A 17,821-nucleotide genomic window follows, 5' to 3' on the forward strand; every position below is an offset into this window, starting at 1 on the left:
TCCATCCATCTTCTTCCGCTTATCCGGGGCCGGGTCGCGGGGGCAGCAGTCTAAGCAGAGAACCCCAGACTTCCCTCTCCCTAGACACTTCCTCCAGCTCTTCTGGGGGGACACCGAGGCGTTCCCAGGCCAGCCGGGAGACATAGTCTCTCCAGCGTGTCCTAGGTCTTCCCCGGGGTCTTCTCCCAGTGGGACGCGCCCGGAACACCTTCCCGGGAAGGCGTCCAGGAGGCATCCGGAACAGATGCCCGAGCCACCTCAGCTGACCCCTCTCGATGTGGAGGAGCAGCGGCTCTACTCTGAGCTCCTCCCGGGTGACTGAGCTTCTCACCCTATCTCTAAGGGATCGCCCAGCCACCCTGCGGAGAAAGCTAATTTCGGCCGCCTGTATCCGGGATCTTGTCCTTTCGGTCATGACCCAAAGCTCATGACCATAGGTGAGAGTAGGAACGTAGATTGACCTGTAAATCGAGAGCTTCGCCTTGCGGCTCAGCTCTTTCTTCACCACGACAGACCGGTACATCGACCGCATTACTGCAGAAGCTGCACCGATCCGTCTGTCAATGTAGAATTAATCCAATTCTACATTCTAAAAAATTAAGAAAAAAAAAAAAAAAAGATTTTTGCTACTCATCCGCAGTGAGTGAAACCTCGGCTGTATCGCAAACCACACTTAATCCACAAAATGTGCCATTCACACGGATCACATTTGTGCATTCAAAAACCATGAAGAGAAAAGAAGAGAAACAGAATGGATGAAATACTTGACACAGCATCCTAAATACGGAGTACTTGATGCGCAAAATTATGAAAAACAGGAATAAAAAAAACTACGTACTGATTTCTGATGCAATCCTTTGTTGGTTTTTTTAGTATTTTTTTTTACAAAATATATTAAGAATTTATTACATAGAAAACTTTATTTAAAATTTTAATATTTCACAATATTATGTTTTTTTTGTTTTGTTTTTTCTGTATTTTTGATCAAATAAATGCAGCCTAGATAAGCTTAAGAGGGAAAAAAAAATTATATCAACCCCATACTTTTGAATGGAAGTTTCTAATATTTCTACTGTTTTAAAGCTAAATCGAATGATTAATATATTTTCTGGAAAAAAAATATTAATAATGTAATAACCTGTACATGCATTAACCTAATGAACATCTCTAATTTAACGTAATATAATTTAATTTAAAGTAAATATTTAATCCCAGGACCGCAGACACTGCCTTTTAGTTTGCAACCCCTGATATATGTGATTAATTGCTATGAATTGTATTAAATCATCATCATCATCATCATATCATGTAATTCATTCAATTCAAATATGCAATCGATTGAAAGCCCTAGTCATTATGCACTGAAAGAGAAGATAAAAAAACAAAACTGCCGATTGTAATGAAATTGTTGCAGACTGTGGAGTCTGGACTGAGAGTTAATGTGGATGAATTGTCCAGTGTTTGAACCGGGACTCTTCAAGACTTGCATTACACTAATAGGTGTTGAGTGACCTGTTGCTGAGCTATACTCTCACTCTGTCACTTCCCTTAAAACTGTCATCAAGTCGTAAATTACTCTCAGGATGAAGAGTGATGTTGACATCTTTGTTTAGCTGACACCAGGCGAGGATTGCTGGTTGGGAAGGGCTAAAGACAAAAAATACAAAGTAAAGAAAAGCAGGGAGAGATACTGGCACATATTTATTGGTGTTGGACGGAGGGTGAAGTGAATAACTAAATATCTGAGCGGTGTGAGCCGCTGATGGGGAGAAACGAGCGGTTTGTCTGTATATCAACTTGGCTGGAGCAAAAGAGAACGTCTCGCTGTCTGTCAGCGTAGAACATAGGACACGGCACTAAATAAACATGCTCAGCCACCACATGATTTAAAGAGCAGAGCACAGTGAAGTGCGCGGTTTCCTTTTTTATCCCTCTAATAAAACCAGGAATCCCAAGTGGGATATCGAGGAGAGAAGACAACAGATATTTTGATTACCTCAAATATTTAGAAACGCTGCTTCCTTTGCCCTGACCATCCCTGAATGTAGAGAAAAACACTGAGCGTAGCTCAAAGAAGCATTTCAATCCTTCCTGTTCCAACATGGAGCTCAAGGCAGTGAGGAAAGTGAAGGAGCTTAGAAGTTTTCCAGTCTGGGATGCAGGTGAAGAGCTGGCTTTTTCAGGTTTTGGAGAAGCTGATGCACTTTCTTGAAGGAAAACTGTAAAGGATGGGTGCACAGATGTTCTTAATAACAAAACCAAAGAAAACTCATTGTGACTAAACATTTACTCCTCTGAAATCACAGGCTGACACTGTCCACCGCAAATCTGAGAGGAAATTGTATCCATTTCTAAGTGCTTTGCATTATAAATCTGGAAATATTCTTGAAAGGTATATAATGTCATGCCAGTAATGATGATGAGATGGACGCAAAACACTGCAAAGAGCCAGTCTGAGTTAAAAGCTGGGCATAACTTTGAGCGCTCATCTCCTAGCGGTGGGACTAAAGCTGGCCAACTATGGTAAAAGCTCTTTGAAGAGGCTTTGGTCAGCAGATGATTTGGTCAACATGTTCTTATTTGAGTGCACTTTACACTCGCATTGCATCTGAATTTCCTTGAAGCGACCGCTGGAGTTGGTTTGTCTGTATTTGAAATCACTCTTTCCCTCTGGGTTTCACTTAAAGTGGCTAGTATGACTCAAGCTGCAGTGATTCAGCGGGCCATTTGAGCGAATGGATTATTCTAAATAAATATTGGCATGGGGAGCGGCTTACACAAAAATGTATCCGAAAATCAATAAATTATAAAACATAAACATGTTTAGTGAGATGGAGGAGAAGGGAAGACAGACGTTACTAAACAGAAGCCAATTTTGTTTTCCCCCTATTGGCATTTCCCCTGCTGCTTCTAGAGTGTTTTTCTCTCTCTCTCTAACTAATTCACTGAAAAGACTCCTTGCATGTCATTTCCACTTTTAATTTAACATATGAGGACTCTTGACGTGAGTTAATAGCTTTTCCTCAAGGGCATAATTCAATCTGTGATGTCCACCATCAAAGCCCGGACACATTACAGTCCGTGCCACAGACGAGGCGCCATCAGGGGGGAAGGCGGCCCCTGATTTGTTTTCAAACTAATGCAATGGTGGGGTTTAAACAAAAAAAAAGGAGCACGGCTCTCATTTGAACTTATCGGGGACTTGCCGTAACCAGCTGACCATATGGTCGCTGTACGTCAGCCAGCGGGGTCTGTGTTACAGCGCTCATGAAATGCAGACATTTCTATCAACGTCACATTTATTATCTCGCTGCAGCTTTTCCTCCGACACGGCTCGGGCACACGGCCATGGTCCACACACACCGTGGTAGCCATTTGGGAGGCCCGCATCAAACGCTAAAAGAAAAACAGAAACTTTTCCCCTCCATTTCCAGTGTTCCAGCTCATTGGGATATTGTTGAGGAAGGTGCCTGATTCGGGCTTGATTTCCTTTTTCCTTAGAGAGCTAAAGGAAAATATGTGTTCCCCAGGTGTTAGCGCGGCAGTCTGTGGTATTTACAAGCCACCAAGTTTTGAGAATTGTGATGGTTGTATTTCCACATTCTGTGCTCTTCTGAGTAGAGGACACTATAAGTATTCACAACCTACATCAATCAAAACCTTTCCTGAGCTACACAAGATCTCTGTTATCCTGCAAACAGAGAACAACAATTAGTTTGGGAAGTAAAAATGCATGATTTTTCTCCATGCAGAAATAAATGTATAGCATAATGTATAATCCAAACCATGCGAAAATTCTGCAGTATATAAAATATATTGTTTTTATACATCTAATAAATGATTAGAAGTCAACTGCCTAACATCATACTTTTTTTTTAATGGTGCCGATACGGATTCTTTATTCACAATGATTTGAAAATGCTGTAAATTTACAGGAAAAATAGGAAGCGGAAAAAGCATTATACTTTTGGTTTAATTAAATAATAAGTTTTAATTCATGTCTCCTAAGCTGTTTATCATAAAATCTTATGTTCCACCATTTTTATTTGAGCTGCAATCTTCCATCTTTTTCCTGCGTGAGAGAGTTTTGTTTTGGAACACTTGATGATACTTAATACTTACATGTGATATTAAACACACGGTTCACTTCTCTAAAAGGAAAAACCAATTAACATTTAATACAACATCTAAATCAATCAAATGATTTCGATGAAATGCGGAGCTCCAGTTGTTTCCCACATTAATGTGCATAGCCCAGTCAAGAGGAAGCTTTGGGGAATATTAAGATTTATCAGGTTAATGATAAAGCTTTGAAACACATACGTCCTCTGAGATCACAGTACAGCACTGCAGGAAAAAGATCTAATTAAAACGTATGAGAGGATACCACACCAAAAGCTGAAACTCAAGCCAGAGGAAGGACAGCAGCACATGTGATTCATATTTCGGGGGGATGAGGGATGCAGGGAAGTCTGCTGAGGTTCAATCTTTGAAGCTGTATATATATACACACATAAAACATTTTCCTGCTTTAATTCTTAACTGTAATATTTGCAGCAAAATTATGCATTGCTTCAATAATAATCACCCCCCTTTTGATAGTAAAGTAACTTTCGGAGTTTCCATTTAATAAAAATCTCTGTTTTTCTCCATATACACTCAAGGCAATGATTATACATTGTCCAAATAAAATTGTCACATCAAATTAAAGGGTGAAGAAGATGAATGACTGCAAACGTTTTGCACACATCTGACTCACCCATTAGCCAGAGCGGTGCACGGCGCACCAAAACGTTTTTCACCCTTATTCCAAAAGTCACCAGTCAATAAAATCATAACGACAACAATATGAATGTGAACACAAAAGCATTTTTGAATAAACAATCTCTTTCGTTTGTTTGGGGAAAAACAGTGCAGGAACGGAACGATCACTTTGAAGGGAAGGTTCGTTTAAACCACAGCATAGACTGACAAACAGAGCTCTGATGTTTTCTAACGTAGCAAAACACAATATTTTGCGATGAACTCTGCAACAAAAACTCTTTTCTCTCTCCCATGAATTCAACGACACTGACTAACTTAAACACCAAGCATAGACATGCTTATGACCAACAAAATATAATAATTCACTAACATTCCTCTCACGGTCGTTTTTCTGTACAGTGCTTTTCAACATTTTCAATTAAAACAAATCAGGTTAGCGATTATAAAAATAAAAAAAAACATAAAAAAGCCAAACAGCAAATCCACATACAGAAACAGAAAAAAACGAACAATAAAAAACATCCTTTGGTTCTCCCCACAGCGTGCTAAAAGAAACTAAAGTAGAAAAAAATATGTGTACAAATTCTAGGAAACGAATGAAAGATGGAATGAACGCAGTCGTTTGCTGAAGCGAGGACAAAGCATGCTGGGAGTGAATTGGAAAAACTCACCATGGAGTTTTAATGGAAAAACATCCAGCCCCAAAGAGGTAGGGTCTTCATGAAGGGACAGATACACAGAGATAGATGAGAAAAGCATAATTATTCATTTGACTTTGTTTACCGTTTAATGATACATAAGTTAAAAAGCCATGAAAATAATGTGTTTTAACATATTTTACTACTACACCAGATCAAAATAGCAATAATATGACTCAATATAATGCAATTCTCCTCAAATGTCTAAAGTAAACTCCATTGGTGGTATTTAGGAGGGACGTGGGAGACATGAGGTCAGTTTCTACCAGTCTGACAGTTCAATAGTGGTTTAATTGAAGTAAGATGCTGTGGAAGATGCTGTTTTATGCTGAAGGGTTAGTAGAAAGGAGAAGTGGTTCCCTGATATACAGCCAGAGCAATGGATGACCGTAAACATTTTACAGCCAATAGTGTTTCCCAAAAGCAATAAAAAGGACATGAAATCCAACTCTGGCAGAAGAAGTCAGACACTCTGCGGCCCTTTGGATGAGTTTACTATTCAGTAGTCGTGAATCACTGTCTGTGAAACAAAACCTTACAGTTTTACACTGACACCGAAACTTTCTCATTGGCAAACAGCTATCATGAAGAATTTCCCAGATCAGGTGAGGAGATGAGTGATGGTCTGGCTGAGTTTAACTTATAATTGCTATTGTGTTTGAAATTCTGGATAATAAATTAATCATAACGCACACAGGGCTTAAGATATTCAAACATTGCAACCCGAGCAAAAAAAAAGTTGCTTAGCTGCGTCTCAAGTGGCACAGAGTGAGACACTTCAGCTGAATGGACTCAACAAATATCCAGCTGGGCAAATGGATGGACGCCACTGCTAAATGAATGGTTTCCATGGAGAAGGAAACATGTTAACCCTTTGAGGTCTAAGGGTATTTTGGGGGCCTGAAGAAGTTTTGTCATGCCCTGACATTTGTGCTTTTTTCAGTTTCATATAAATATCTAAATGGCTAAAGTCTAGTCTCACTGTAATCAGCACAAACTGGGCTATAATATATGAGAGCAGCATGTATGTACATGATTGTGTTTTTGAGAAAAAAAATATATGTATGGTTAGTGAAAAACTAAAAAAGTTAAATCACTTGAATAAGGCAATAAAACACATACAGAACATTGGTTCCCAGGACTTTTGAGAACTGGAGCTTGTAGCCTAGAATTTTTCTTTCTAAATTCTGTGAAAATCATCTTGTTTACTCACTCACAGAAAACAATATCTTGATTTAAATTTTCTAAGACACTTTTTGTTTGTAAGAGTCATATGCGAGTAGGCGTCAACTATCATGAAAATCGTACTCGGTTACTAAACGTAACCTCGGTTCTCTCTAGAAGAGCGAACGAGTACTGTGTCTTAGCTAAGACGCTACGGGAAAAGTCTCTTTTCACAAAATACTGAAGCAAAAAATTATCCTTAATTTTGTATTTTTGTAAAGCGCATTTGCAACAGTACACAGCCATAGGCGAGACGGCTCGTTCGCTCATTGGCTTGTTCTGCGGCAACTGCACAGCCTATCGAGCGCGGGCTGATGCAACATCAGACCAATAGGCTTCGCGCCCTTCTTGCCACTTCCCGCCGAAACGGGTGTGGCCCAACCTATAAAAGGAGCTCGAAAAGGCTGACTCACCTGATTTATTTCATCGCCGAAGCGAACCAGAGTGAATCGTGCGCACGGCAGAGAACGCAGTACTCGTTCGCTCTTCTAGAGAGAACCGAGGTTACGTTTAGTAACCGAGTACGTTCTCTTACGAGAGCTCTCTCGTACTGCGTCTTAGCTAAGACGCTACGGGAACCCAATGTAAAACGCGTGCGCGCAGGGATCACACACCAATAAACCTGAAGCAACGCCCAGGATTTACAGTGCACAGTCACCTGAGGGACTCACAGAGAGTCCAGGACAGAAAAGGGAAAAAGCCCTCCGTCCTATATCTAGCAGCATCCGTAGATGCGGCAATATGACATCACACAGCCGAGGCAAGGCCTGACCAATGTTGCAATGCGGGTCTTACGCAATACTGTCGGCAGCGTATAGCGCCCGTGAACTCAGAATTCCCCTCAGGGCCCTGATTCGAATATACCGACAACAGCCTTGCTTGCAAGGCGGGGACCTCCAGGTTATAGAACCTGATAAATGTAGACGGCGAGGCCCAACCTGCCGCCATACATATATCCTGCAAGGAGATCCCAGTAGACCACGCCCACGACGAGGTGACGCCTCTTGTGGAGTGTGCTCTGACGCCCAACGGGCACTGAAGGCCCCTGGAAGCGTAAGCTAACGCTATGGTGTCAACTATCCATCTGGATAGAGTCTGTCTCGAAACAGCCATTCCCTTGGAACGTCCACCGAACGAGACAAACAGCTGCTCCGTCTGCCGAAAGGCAGCGGAGCGAGACACATAAGCTCTTAAAACCCTGACAGGGCAAAGAAGACTCTAGTCTCCATCCTCCCCTGACACCGGCAAGGCAGACAGGGCAATAACCTGAGCCCGAAACGGTGTGTTGAGGGATTTCGGCACATAACCGTGCCTAGGTTTGAGTATGACCCTTGAGTCATTGGGCCCAAACTCCAAGCACGACTGGCTCACCGAGAGCGCGTGCAAATCACCCACACGCTTCACAGAAGCGAGAGCCAACAAGAATACTATCTTGAACGACAGATGCCGAAGGCTAACCGATTGGATAGGCTCAAAAGGGGGACCCCTCAAGGCCTCCAAAAACCGCCGCGAGGTCCCACATAGGGACTGACGGAGGTCTGGGAGGATTCAGCCTCCTAGCTCCTCTGAGGAACCGGATGACTAAATCGGTCCTTCCTATTGACTGACCGGACGCCGTTTCAGAAAATGCCGCGATGGCCGCCACATAAACTTTGAGCGTGGATGGGGCTCTGCCCCTATCCAACAGCTCCTGTAGGAAGGAGAGGACCTCCGTCACCTCACAACTAAGGGTGAATAACCTCGAGCTGTGCACCAGCTGGAGAACACCGACCACTTCAAGGCATACAGACGTCGTGTCGACGGAGCTCTAGCCTGAGTGATGGTATTTAGCACTCCCACTGCGAGATCAGCGGGTAACCGTTGAGCGCCCACACATGGAGGGACCACAACTCCGGTTGAGGGTGCCAAATCGAGAGGAGGTCGAGAGGAGGTCCCTCCTCAATGGTACCGGCCACGGGGCGACATCTGCTAACTGCATCAAAACTGGGAACCATGGTTGGTTCTTCCAAAGAGGTGCTACAAGCAGTATTAAACATCTCGTTTCTCTCACCCGGTTCTATCACCTGCGGAAGGAGGGAGACGGGAGGGAACGCATAAAGCGGGCAGCACGGCCATCTCCGTGACAGCGCGCTTTCGTTCTTGGAAAAGAACGCGGGGCAGTGAGCGTTTTCGTGGGACGCAAAGAGGTCCACCTCGGCCATGCCAAATCTCTCCCACAACAGCCGGACTGTTTGGGGGTGTAGAGACCATTCGCCCATAGGTACATTGCCTCTGGATAGCCTGTCTGGACCCAGATTCTGCAGTCCAGGCACATGCACTGCTCTCAGCGAGCGCACATTGCGCTGAGCCCAAACCAGGAGGCGTTCCGTCAGCCTGCACAGGTTTCGGGACCCGAGACCGCCCTGGCGATTTATGTAGGACACCACGGACATGTTGTCCGCACGGACTACGACGTGGTGATCCTTGAAATGGGGACAAAAGCGCGTCAGCGCGTTCTCCACTGCCAGCATTTCCAGGTAGTTGATATGATGGAGCTTTTCCCGTTCTGACCATAGGCCAAAGGACGGTCTGCCTTCGAGCAGCGCTCCCCATCCCGAAGTGGAGGCGTCCGTCGACACCATTTTCACACTCGGGGAAGTCCCCAGGCTTACACCTGATCGGTACCAGCCGTTTGCTGTCCAAGGTGCTAGAGCCGCAACAGAGCTCTGATCGACCTTGAAATGCAGCCGGCCAGACGCCCACGCTCTGCGCGGCACCCGAGCCTTCAGCCAGAACTGCAGGGGGCGCTGTGGTGACAGCCGCGCCGTCATGGAACACGAGTTCAGAACTATACCCAGAAACAGGATCGTCTGACTGGGGTTCAGCGAACTCTTCGCCCAATTGACACTGAGGCCGAGCTTCTCGAGGTGATAGAGTAAAACGGCCCTTCAGCTCCGCTCGTGATCGGGCCAGAACCAGCCAGTCGTCCAAATAATTCAGCACTCGTATGCCTCTGAGTCTGAGAGGAGCGAGCGCTGCATCCATGCACCTCGTAAACATACGAGGAGCCACGGAGGACTGTAAACTGGTATGCCTGGCCCTCGAAGGCGAATCTCAAATATCGCCTGTGGTTTGACGCTATCTGTATTTGAAAATACGCGTCCCTCAGATCTATTGACATGAACCAGTCCCCTCTGCGAATCTGCGCGAGGAGTTTCCTGGTCGTAAACATTTTGAAACGGCGTTTCATCAATGCCTTGTTCAGCTGTCTTAGATCCAGTATGGGCCTGAGACCCCCATCTCTCTTGGGCACCAGAGAGTATCTGCTGTACAGCCCCCCCCTCGCTTTGAGCTTGAGACACAGGCTCTACAGCCCCTTTGCTCAACAGTTTTGATATTTCGGCCCGAAGTATGTGTGCTACTTCTGTTTTGACCGTAGTTTCGACACGCGCTGAAAAGCGCGGAGGGCGTCGAAAAAAAAAAACTGTAGCGAGTAGCCTCTCTTTATAATGCCTAGCACCCAATCCGAAACCCCTGGAAGCGCTGACCATGCATCTGCATGAATGGCTAAGGGCTGGATGCGAAGCGCGCTCTGTTGACCGGGCAACGGCGGCGCTCGGGTGTGCTGCGCATTTGAGGCGGGGAGCGCGCTGATCACAGCGGGCAGATCGCTCCTCCTCAACCCCGTCCCGGCGCTTAACCGACTGGGGAAAGGCTGAGCAGGTCCCGTGGGACTCGATATGTCTGCGAGTGACTGTGGGCTGCATATGCCACTTTCAACTCGCTGTCTGCCTGTGCAGAGCGTACGTGCACGGGCCTCGTTTTTACAGAAGCCACGCGCCGTATGTGACAGTGTATGTGGGCACTGGGGAGTGGGCACGTTTACTATGCGGCGCGCTCGACCGATCTGTGTCGATCTTATGTGCGCGAGCCCTGTGTGCAGGGCTGTGCTTACATGTGGAGATGGGCACTGAGGAGTGGGCATCGTCACTGCATTTATAGCACCATCGGCCGTGGCCGGACGAGCGTGCACGGGTTTTTTTTTTTTTTTTACAGAAACCACATGACGCGTGTGACATAGTAATTGTGGGCACTGAGGGGTGGGCACGCTTACTATGCAGTGTGCGTGATCGACTTGAGTCGCTTTTATGGGCGCAGGCCCTGTGTGCAGGGCTGTGCTTACATGTGGAGATGGGCATTGAGGAGTGGGCATCACCACTACATTTATAGCACCATCGGCCGTGGCCGGACGAACGTGCACGGGTTTCGTTTTTACAGAAACCACATGACGTGTGTGATATAGTGATTGTGGGCACTGAGGAGTGGGCACGTCTACTATGTAGTGCGCGTGATCGACTTGAGTCGCTTTTATGGGCGCGAGCCCTGTGTGAAGGGCTGTGCTTATATGTGGAGATGGGCACTGCGCAGTGGGCATCGTCACTACATTTATAGCACCATCGGCCGTGGCCGGGACACCAGAAATTACACCTTTTTCGGGAAATATCTGGGCAGCCGTGATAACGGTTTTCGTGTGCAGGCAAGCGGGCAACCGTACAGGCTTGCGCATTGCAAAAAACGCTGAAACAGTCACAATCTCTGGAACTGAAACAGCGGCGCGCTTAGGTGAGAGCCCGGCCACAGCGGAACTCGTACACCGGCGCTTCGATGAAGCAGCCATCGTGTGTAGTGCCGACGCAGCGTCATGCAGCATGCGTAGATGGCTTTCCTAGGATGGCTTCGGGGCTCCCGGCCTCACCGTAATCCTCTGCCGCGGTCCCCGCGGCGCGGGGCGACGGCCGGTAGAGCGAGAACGGGTGTCTCGAGCTGCGTTGCTGAAGCTGTTGTGATAACGGCTTTTGTGTGCAGGCAAGCGGGCAACTGTGCAGGCTTGCGCATTGCAGAAAATGCTGAGACAGTCACAATTCCTGGAACTGAAACAGCGGCGCGCTTGGGTGAGAGCTCGGCCACAGCGGAACTCGTACACCTGCGCTTCGATGAACGACAGCGGGCGCTGCCCACCGGGAAGCGATGCAGGGGGGGCCGGTGAAGCAGAGCGAACCGGCGAGCTCGGTTGAGCTGAAGACGGTTCCGGAATCCGCTGGAAGCGATGCTTTTACAGCGCCTCAGCGCAGTGGAGAATGCAGGCTCAGAGAAAAAGGCCAGGCGAGTCCTCAGAGTCACCATGGCAACAGCTCGCAGTGGGGGCATCCGCCGTCAGCGAGCGCGAGCGCTGCATGATCTTCACCCAGGCAGGAGACACAGATGACGTACCGGTCTCCCTCGCTGAGTGGGGCTCTGACGAGCCGCAGGAAGGCATCTTAAAAAAGACGCGAGCTCTTTTACGAGTGTGTGTCGCAGGGCGAACACACACACACACACACATAAAGAACAGCTTGGATATAACAGAATTGAAAGGATATAGGCGCCGGATAGCGCAGCAGGAACGGCAGTGGAAGGCGGCGATGCCAGCAGCTTCAGAATGGCTCGTCCTGCTGATGTGCTTTCTCAGACGGCGCTTGCTTCCTCCGTGATCCAGCGATGCGTGAGCTTCGCTGAAGAGATGAAAAATCAGGTGAGTCAGCCTTTTCGAGCTCCTTTTATAGGTTGGGCCACACCCGTTTCGGCGGGAAGTGGCAAGAAGGGCGCGAAGCGCCCTTATTGGTCTGATGTTGCATCAGCCCGCGCTCGATAGGCTGTGCAGTTGCCGCAGAACAAGCCAATGAGCGAACGAGCCGTCTCGCCTATGGCTGTGTACTGCTGCAAATGCGCTTTACAAAAATACAAAATTAAGGATAATTTTTTGCTTCAGTATTTCGTGAAAAGAGACTTTTCCCGTAGCGTCTTAGCTAAGACGCAGTACGAGAGAGCTCTCGCAAGAGAACATTGTGATTTACACCTGAGAAGACAAAGGCCCGCATAATGAGCTGCATAATGAGCCTTTCAGTCATCTGTGTCACTGAGAGGAAGGAGTTACAAGAAAGAATGTGAGGACAAAATAAATGTATATAATATTATGTTTGTAGTTTATTTAGAATATATTTAATAATCCCACAACATACTTTAATATCCACTTGCGAGTGAAGTTAAACAGTTAATAAGGAACAATCAAAGCTGGCTTTCAAAGCTGAATTTTTTGCATCATTACTCCAGTCACACAATCCTTCAGAAATCCTTTTAACAATCTGATTTTCTACAAACAAAAATATTATTATTATTATTATTATTATTAATGTTGAAAATATGTTTTTTTTTGGGGGGGGGGGGGGGTAAATTGAAAGAACAGCATTGTTTGTTACATTTGTTGTATTTACATTTATTTGTTACATTTATATTATTTACATCAAGCTTTTGAATGGCATAGTATTGTATATTGTTATTGAAACTTCATAATGTTTCATTTGATTCTACATTTAGACAGGAATTATAGTTTGGAAAAAGTCTAACTAGTAAAATGTTTACATGTTATGTGAAAACTAGTACAAGTATATATATATATATTTGGGGTGAATTGTCTTATTCCTCTCATCGCGAAGCAAACAGTAAAATAAAAAAACTTGAACAGTCTCGCTACGTTGGCTTCAGTTGTGTGGGCGTATTCAAGCCACGCGCTTCAGTGAAACAGAATCTGAATAGCACGTTCAGCGCGGGGCATGATCGTATTAGAAGATAATGAAGGGAGACGTGAAAAACGGACATCACGTTTTAATATGGATTATAATAACAAATGTAATAATAATATTGGAATATTACTTTATCACAGAATATTTGTTTTCCGCAGCACTTGTTTAAAAGTAGACATGTCAGGCTTTCTATAGATATCTCTCTCATGTCTCTTCGTTGAGTATTCACTGAGTTACAGTTCATTTTAATGAAGCATTTGTAAATGAAGATCAGCGCAGACAAAGGCTGCAGACAGCACACCTTGTTTGTTATCTTTATTTTATAAATGCACAAAGTTTTGTTGTTATTATATCTGTATACAAAAAAGTAGACCCTTTACAGATTCTATTGATGTATTGCTCTTATCTGTAGGATCAAAACTTAAAGTGTAATTTAAGTTATTTTCGGGGTTGTCAGGAGAAAATGACTCCGAACACGTATACGCGTTAATCGACTTCAGAGGGTTAAACCTGGGTTTGTTTAGCAGCACTGATGATCAGTTTGGTGCTAGTGCAACTGTGAGTTATAAAATGTCTATAAAAGATTAAGGGACACATTTGCATTAAAAATAAGTAGGGCACCACTGTACTATCTATCACATGACACGCTCATGCACTTCTAATAAGATCAGACCTGACAGCAAACCATAACAATAACATAAAAAGCAAGAGAATAAGCAGATTTTATCCAAATCCATAGAGTGCCATGAGGGTCTTTATTCCTGAAAAATGTTTACAGTGAAAAAAAAAAAAGCCTGTTAACAGGAAGCAAGAAATCACATGATGACAGGCAGTGAGCATCAAGGGCAACAACCCCACTTCATCAGAATAATCTTTTGCATGTTTATCTCTTTGATTTGCGTGAGCATAATGCTGGACATCCAAAGGCATTAAAATGAGGTGATCTGAGCAAATGCTTAGACTGTGACATGTAACATGGCTGGGTATTACCCGAGCTCTTTATGCGAACAGTCATTATGGCACTATGAGACAATGGCCAAAAAGCTGCTCAATTCACGTATTACACTAAGCATACCACATCTGTGAGGTCAGATCCCGCCACCCAGCAACACGGACATTCACACTCTGTTGAATAAGAAAGAACACCATCAGTTATTGGTGGGGTGTGTGATTCAACCCAGTGATTCAAATAGTTTAAATCTGTCCAGCAAAAAGATTTGTTCAAATTTGTTTAGTTTATTTTATTTTTTAATTTACAGACCTAAAAAGAGGCACTAAAAAGAGTTTTAAGTACAATATAAACAATGTGTCATTTTAAATGTAAAATATTATAAAAACAGTCAATAGGTTAACAGTAAGTTTAATTACCATTTACAGGAATAAAACTGTAAAAGATCTAACCAGAAATTTTATGTAATTTCACAGTAAAATGATGTTAAATATACAGTTTTTAAAAATAAAAAACAAACCAATATTAAATTAAAATTCAAAAACTGATATTCCCCAAATTCCTCGCGCCATACTCCACATTTGAAAGTATTTCGCTTGAATAAAGTTTCTTAATAGTTTTAGTAATCAGTTGTACATGTACAGTTGGGTACAGTCTTCTGTTATTTAATGAAAGTTTATTGCATTTAATTGTCATGTGCGTTTCCATGATGGTGTTTTGTGTTCGTGTCACTGACTCTGTGCACCTTTTGTATTTCAGCTTGTGGAAAAGCTACTTGTGATGATCTTTGATTCTTCATGTAGCTTTCTCTTTTACCATCTGCTTTATCATGGTGGTTTTCAGTACATTTTAAACATTACAAAACAGATTTGAGTAGCATTCAAATTTGCTTGTTTGTAAATTATAGCTTTATACTGTAAAATTTACATTTTTTAAAGTTTTTTACAAAATTATTATTATAAAAGTCAATAAGACTTATGATATTTGGTTTTAATAAATACTATGCTATTGCAAACCTCCAAAAATATTGTAGTACTTAGTATTTAGTTGCTTGTTGAACATGAGATAAATGGTAAAACTGTGTAAACAACAAATAGAACTGAAACACAGGACTAAAACAACTCCACAGCAACCTCATTTTTGTAGTCCACGACTCACTGCAAGAAAGAACATCTATTATGCTTTCCATAAAATATGCTTCTTCAAAGCCCACACTCTAATGCTATTTCCAATGCTCACCAAAACAGTGATCATTCAGTCATTACTGAAACACCACTAGCATCTGTGAGATTCAAGTAATTTTAGAACCATCACTAGAGTCTAACTATATCAATATTCAGGTAAACATGGTCTAAAAATGGTACTAAGCTGGCTGATGAAGTGACTCTGGAGGAGGAATTAAAGAACAAATGGAGGTTATGTAGAAGAAAGATTACTCATCACTTAGCAGACACATGGAAAAGGGGAGATGAAGTCATCAGGGCTGATATCAGGACTCATTGTGCTGACTGATTTGACAGCTGAAATCAAGAGAACAGCTGAAGTGGTTCGCAGAAAAAGAAGGTCAGACAGTAGCACAGCTCCTGGAACGGCACAGTATATTAACATAGTGTGAGACTCACACTGCTGCCTTATCTGAGGCGACCAGACACTTCTCAAGACAAGAGTTTTCAGTGAGTATTAGATGAGCATTAATACTGAATTATGCTGGAATAAAAGATCTAAAAGTCTTGACCAAAGCACACAGTTATTGGATGTGTGGACTAGAGGTTGGCCATCTGAAAAAGTTGTGTTCTAGCCCCATTCCACTTGTTTACAGATTGGAGAAAATAAGAATAATAATAAAACTTGATTAGCAAAATAGACATAAAAAATATATACTCAAGCACCTAGTAGAACGTAAAAGTACATAATGTGATTTTGAACATTGAACAAAGCACTTAGCTTGTTTAAGCAAATCCAAAACAGTGTTGCTACTGTTTAAAGTAAAGAAAAAAACCCCTTAAAACAGTTAGTTAGCTGAAATACAAAATGCATAAATATAAATTAGAGCCCGACCGATATATCGGCAGGCCGATATTATGAGCCGATATGAGCTAATTGCATTTAAATCGGCATCGGCATTTATAACGGCCGATTGAAACATGAGAAACAGAGTCTCATGCTTCACTCATGTTATGAGTGTTGCATTGTTTGCCCACCAGAGGGAGGTCTGCAACTCCCCAGTTGACAACAGCGCCAGAAATCCACTACAGAAGAAAGCTATCAGCCAAGCCACGGAGATGTACTCTTTTGACGGTGAGTCTGTCGTTCGTCCTGTGAAATGATTGTAGATTTAGTTCATACACCGTATATAAAAACAGTGTTGTAGTTCTAGCTAACGGGCCTATCATTATCACTTCTAAATATTCTGTAACATCACTTACAGCCGCTAATGCATTGCTATATTAGATTAGCCACAAAGCTAATACCATGTTTATCAGTGGAAGAGTGCGAACGTTAATAAGAGGTCAAACTATAACATTAGCGTTTAACTTATTCTAAATATATCTGCAGTATTTCCCACATAATGACCGCGTAACTGTGGCAGGGGGGCGCGTGTAGTCAATGACTAGAAGTTATGTACAGCATGCCTCGAAAAAACAACAACTGTTACGTTATTCTAACGCTAACATAGCTTCCTTTTTAGCAGGCCCCTTAAATGCTTGCTATTAACTTGTTTGAAGGTGGTTCTTCTCAAAATTGACAACGGTGTGTTCATGACACTAACGTTAACCATTCAACTTCGAATTGATTCTGTAACCTTCCGGTAACAGTAGGCTAACTTTACGTTCGCTAGCGCATGACGATGTTTAACAGCTAAATACTGTTTTGACAACTACAGCATATAGCTGTTAAGTCAATTATTTTTATGAATTGGAATTGCTCAAAAAGTTTACAGTTAGAATCTTTCTATAAAGCATTAACAAAGTGTAATGAATTAAAACTTCCTATTCATCCGGAAAAAGGAGGCGGGAACCGGCGGACAATCCAATAACATTTTAATAAAACAAAATAAACACAAAACAGCGCACATGCCCCTCACGGACGACTGGTGCGCACAAAATAAAAACACAACTAAAAGCCCAGGCCTGGTCCTCTCTCGTCCTTCACTGTCGTCGCTCCAGTTTTATATCCTTCCATCTCCCCTGTGGGACTCAAGACCGGTGGTGGGTCGCAGGTGTAGCGGATTTCCCAATCACTCCACCGGCCTCACTCGTGTTCCCACATCCCTCGGCCCCGCACCACTCGTCACACAAAGACTTTATTTTAGTTATACATTTTTACATACAGTATTTGAGAAAAATGGACATTATAACTGAAATATACCTAAATAAATTGAAAAATATGGAGCAAATCAAAGCGAGAAAATGAAACTGGGAAATTAAATTGGATCAGGCCACCAAAATCAGAACTGCTTTGCAAAGTTCACTCAAATTTACACTGTGTTAAAGGGATAGTTCACCCAAAAATCTAAATGATGTCATTAATAACTCATGCCGTTCCAAACCCGTGAGACCTCAGTTTATCTTGGAACGAGGGTAAGT

The 17,821-nt window shown here is 43.4% G+C and overlaps 1 protein-coding gene across 11 annotated transcripts in view; it reads right to left on the minus strand.

Annotated features, from left to right (window-relative positions):
• Nucleotides 1-17,821, minus strand: part of LOC132123611 (BCAS3 microtubule associated cell migration factor-like) — a 233,928-nt gene that overhangs the window by 143,993 nt on the left and 72,114 nt on the right. For 8 of the 11 annotated variants that reach the window (XM_059534363.1, XM_059534362.1, XM_059534368.1 and 5 more), the window contains exon 17: nucleotides 5,436-5,480. The exons of the other annotated variants lie outside the window; for them this stretch is intronic. In XM_059534363.1, the coding sequence (XP_059390346.1) occupies nucleotides 5,436-5,480 (45 nt within the window). The remainder of the gene's footprint in view (nucleotides 1-5,435; nucleotides 5,481-17,821) is intronic. 11 annotated transcript variants of the gene reach the window in all.

Source organism: Carassius carassius, chromosome 41 (genome assembly GCF_963082965.1).
Source record: "Carassius carassius chromosome 41, fCarCar2.1, whole genome shotgun sequence".
Taxonomy (NCBI): Eukaryota; Metazoa; Chordata; class Actinopteri; order Cypriniformes; family Cyprinidae; genus Carassius; species Carassius carassius.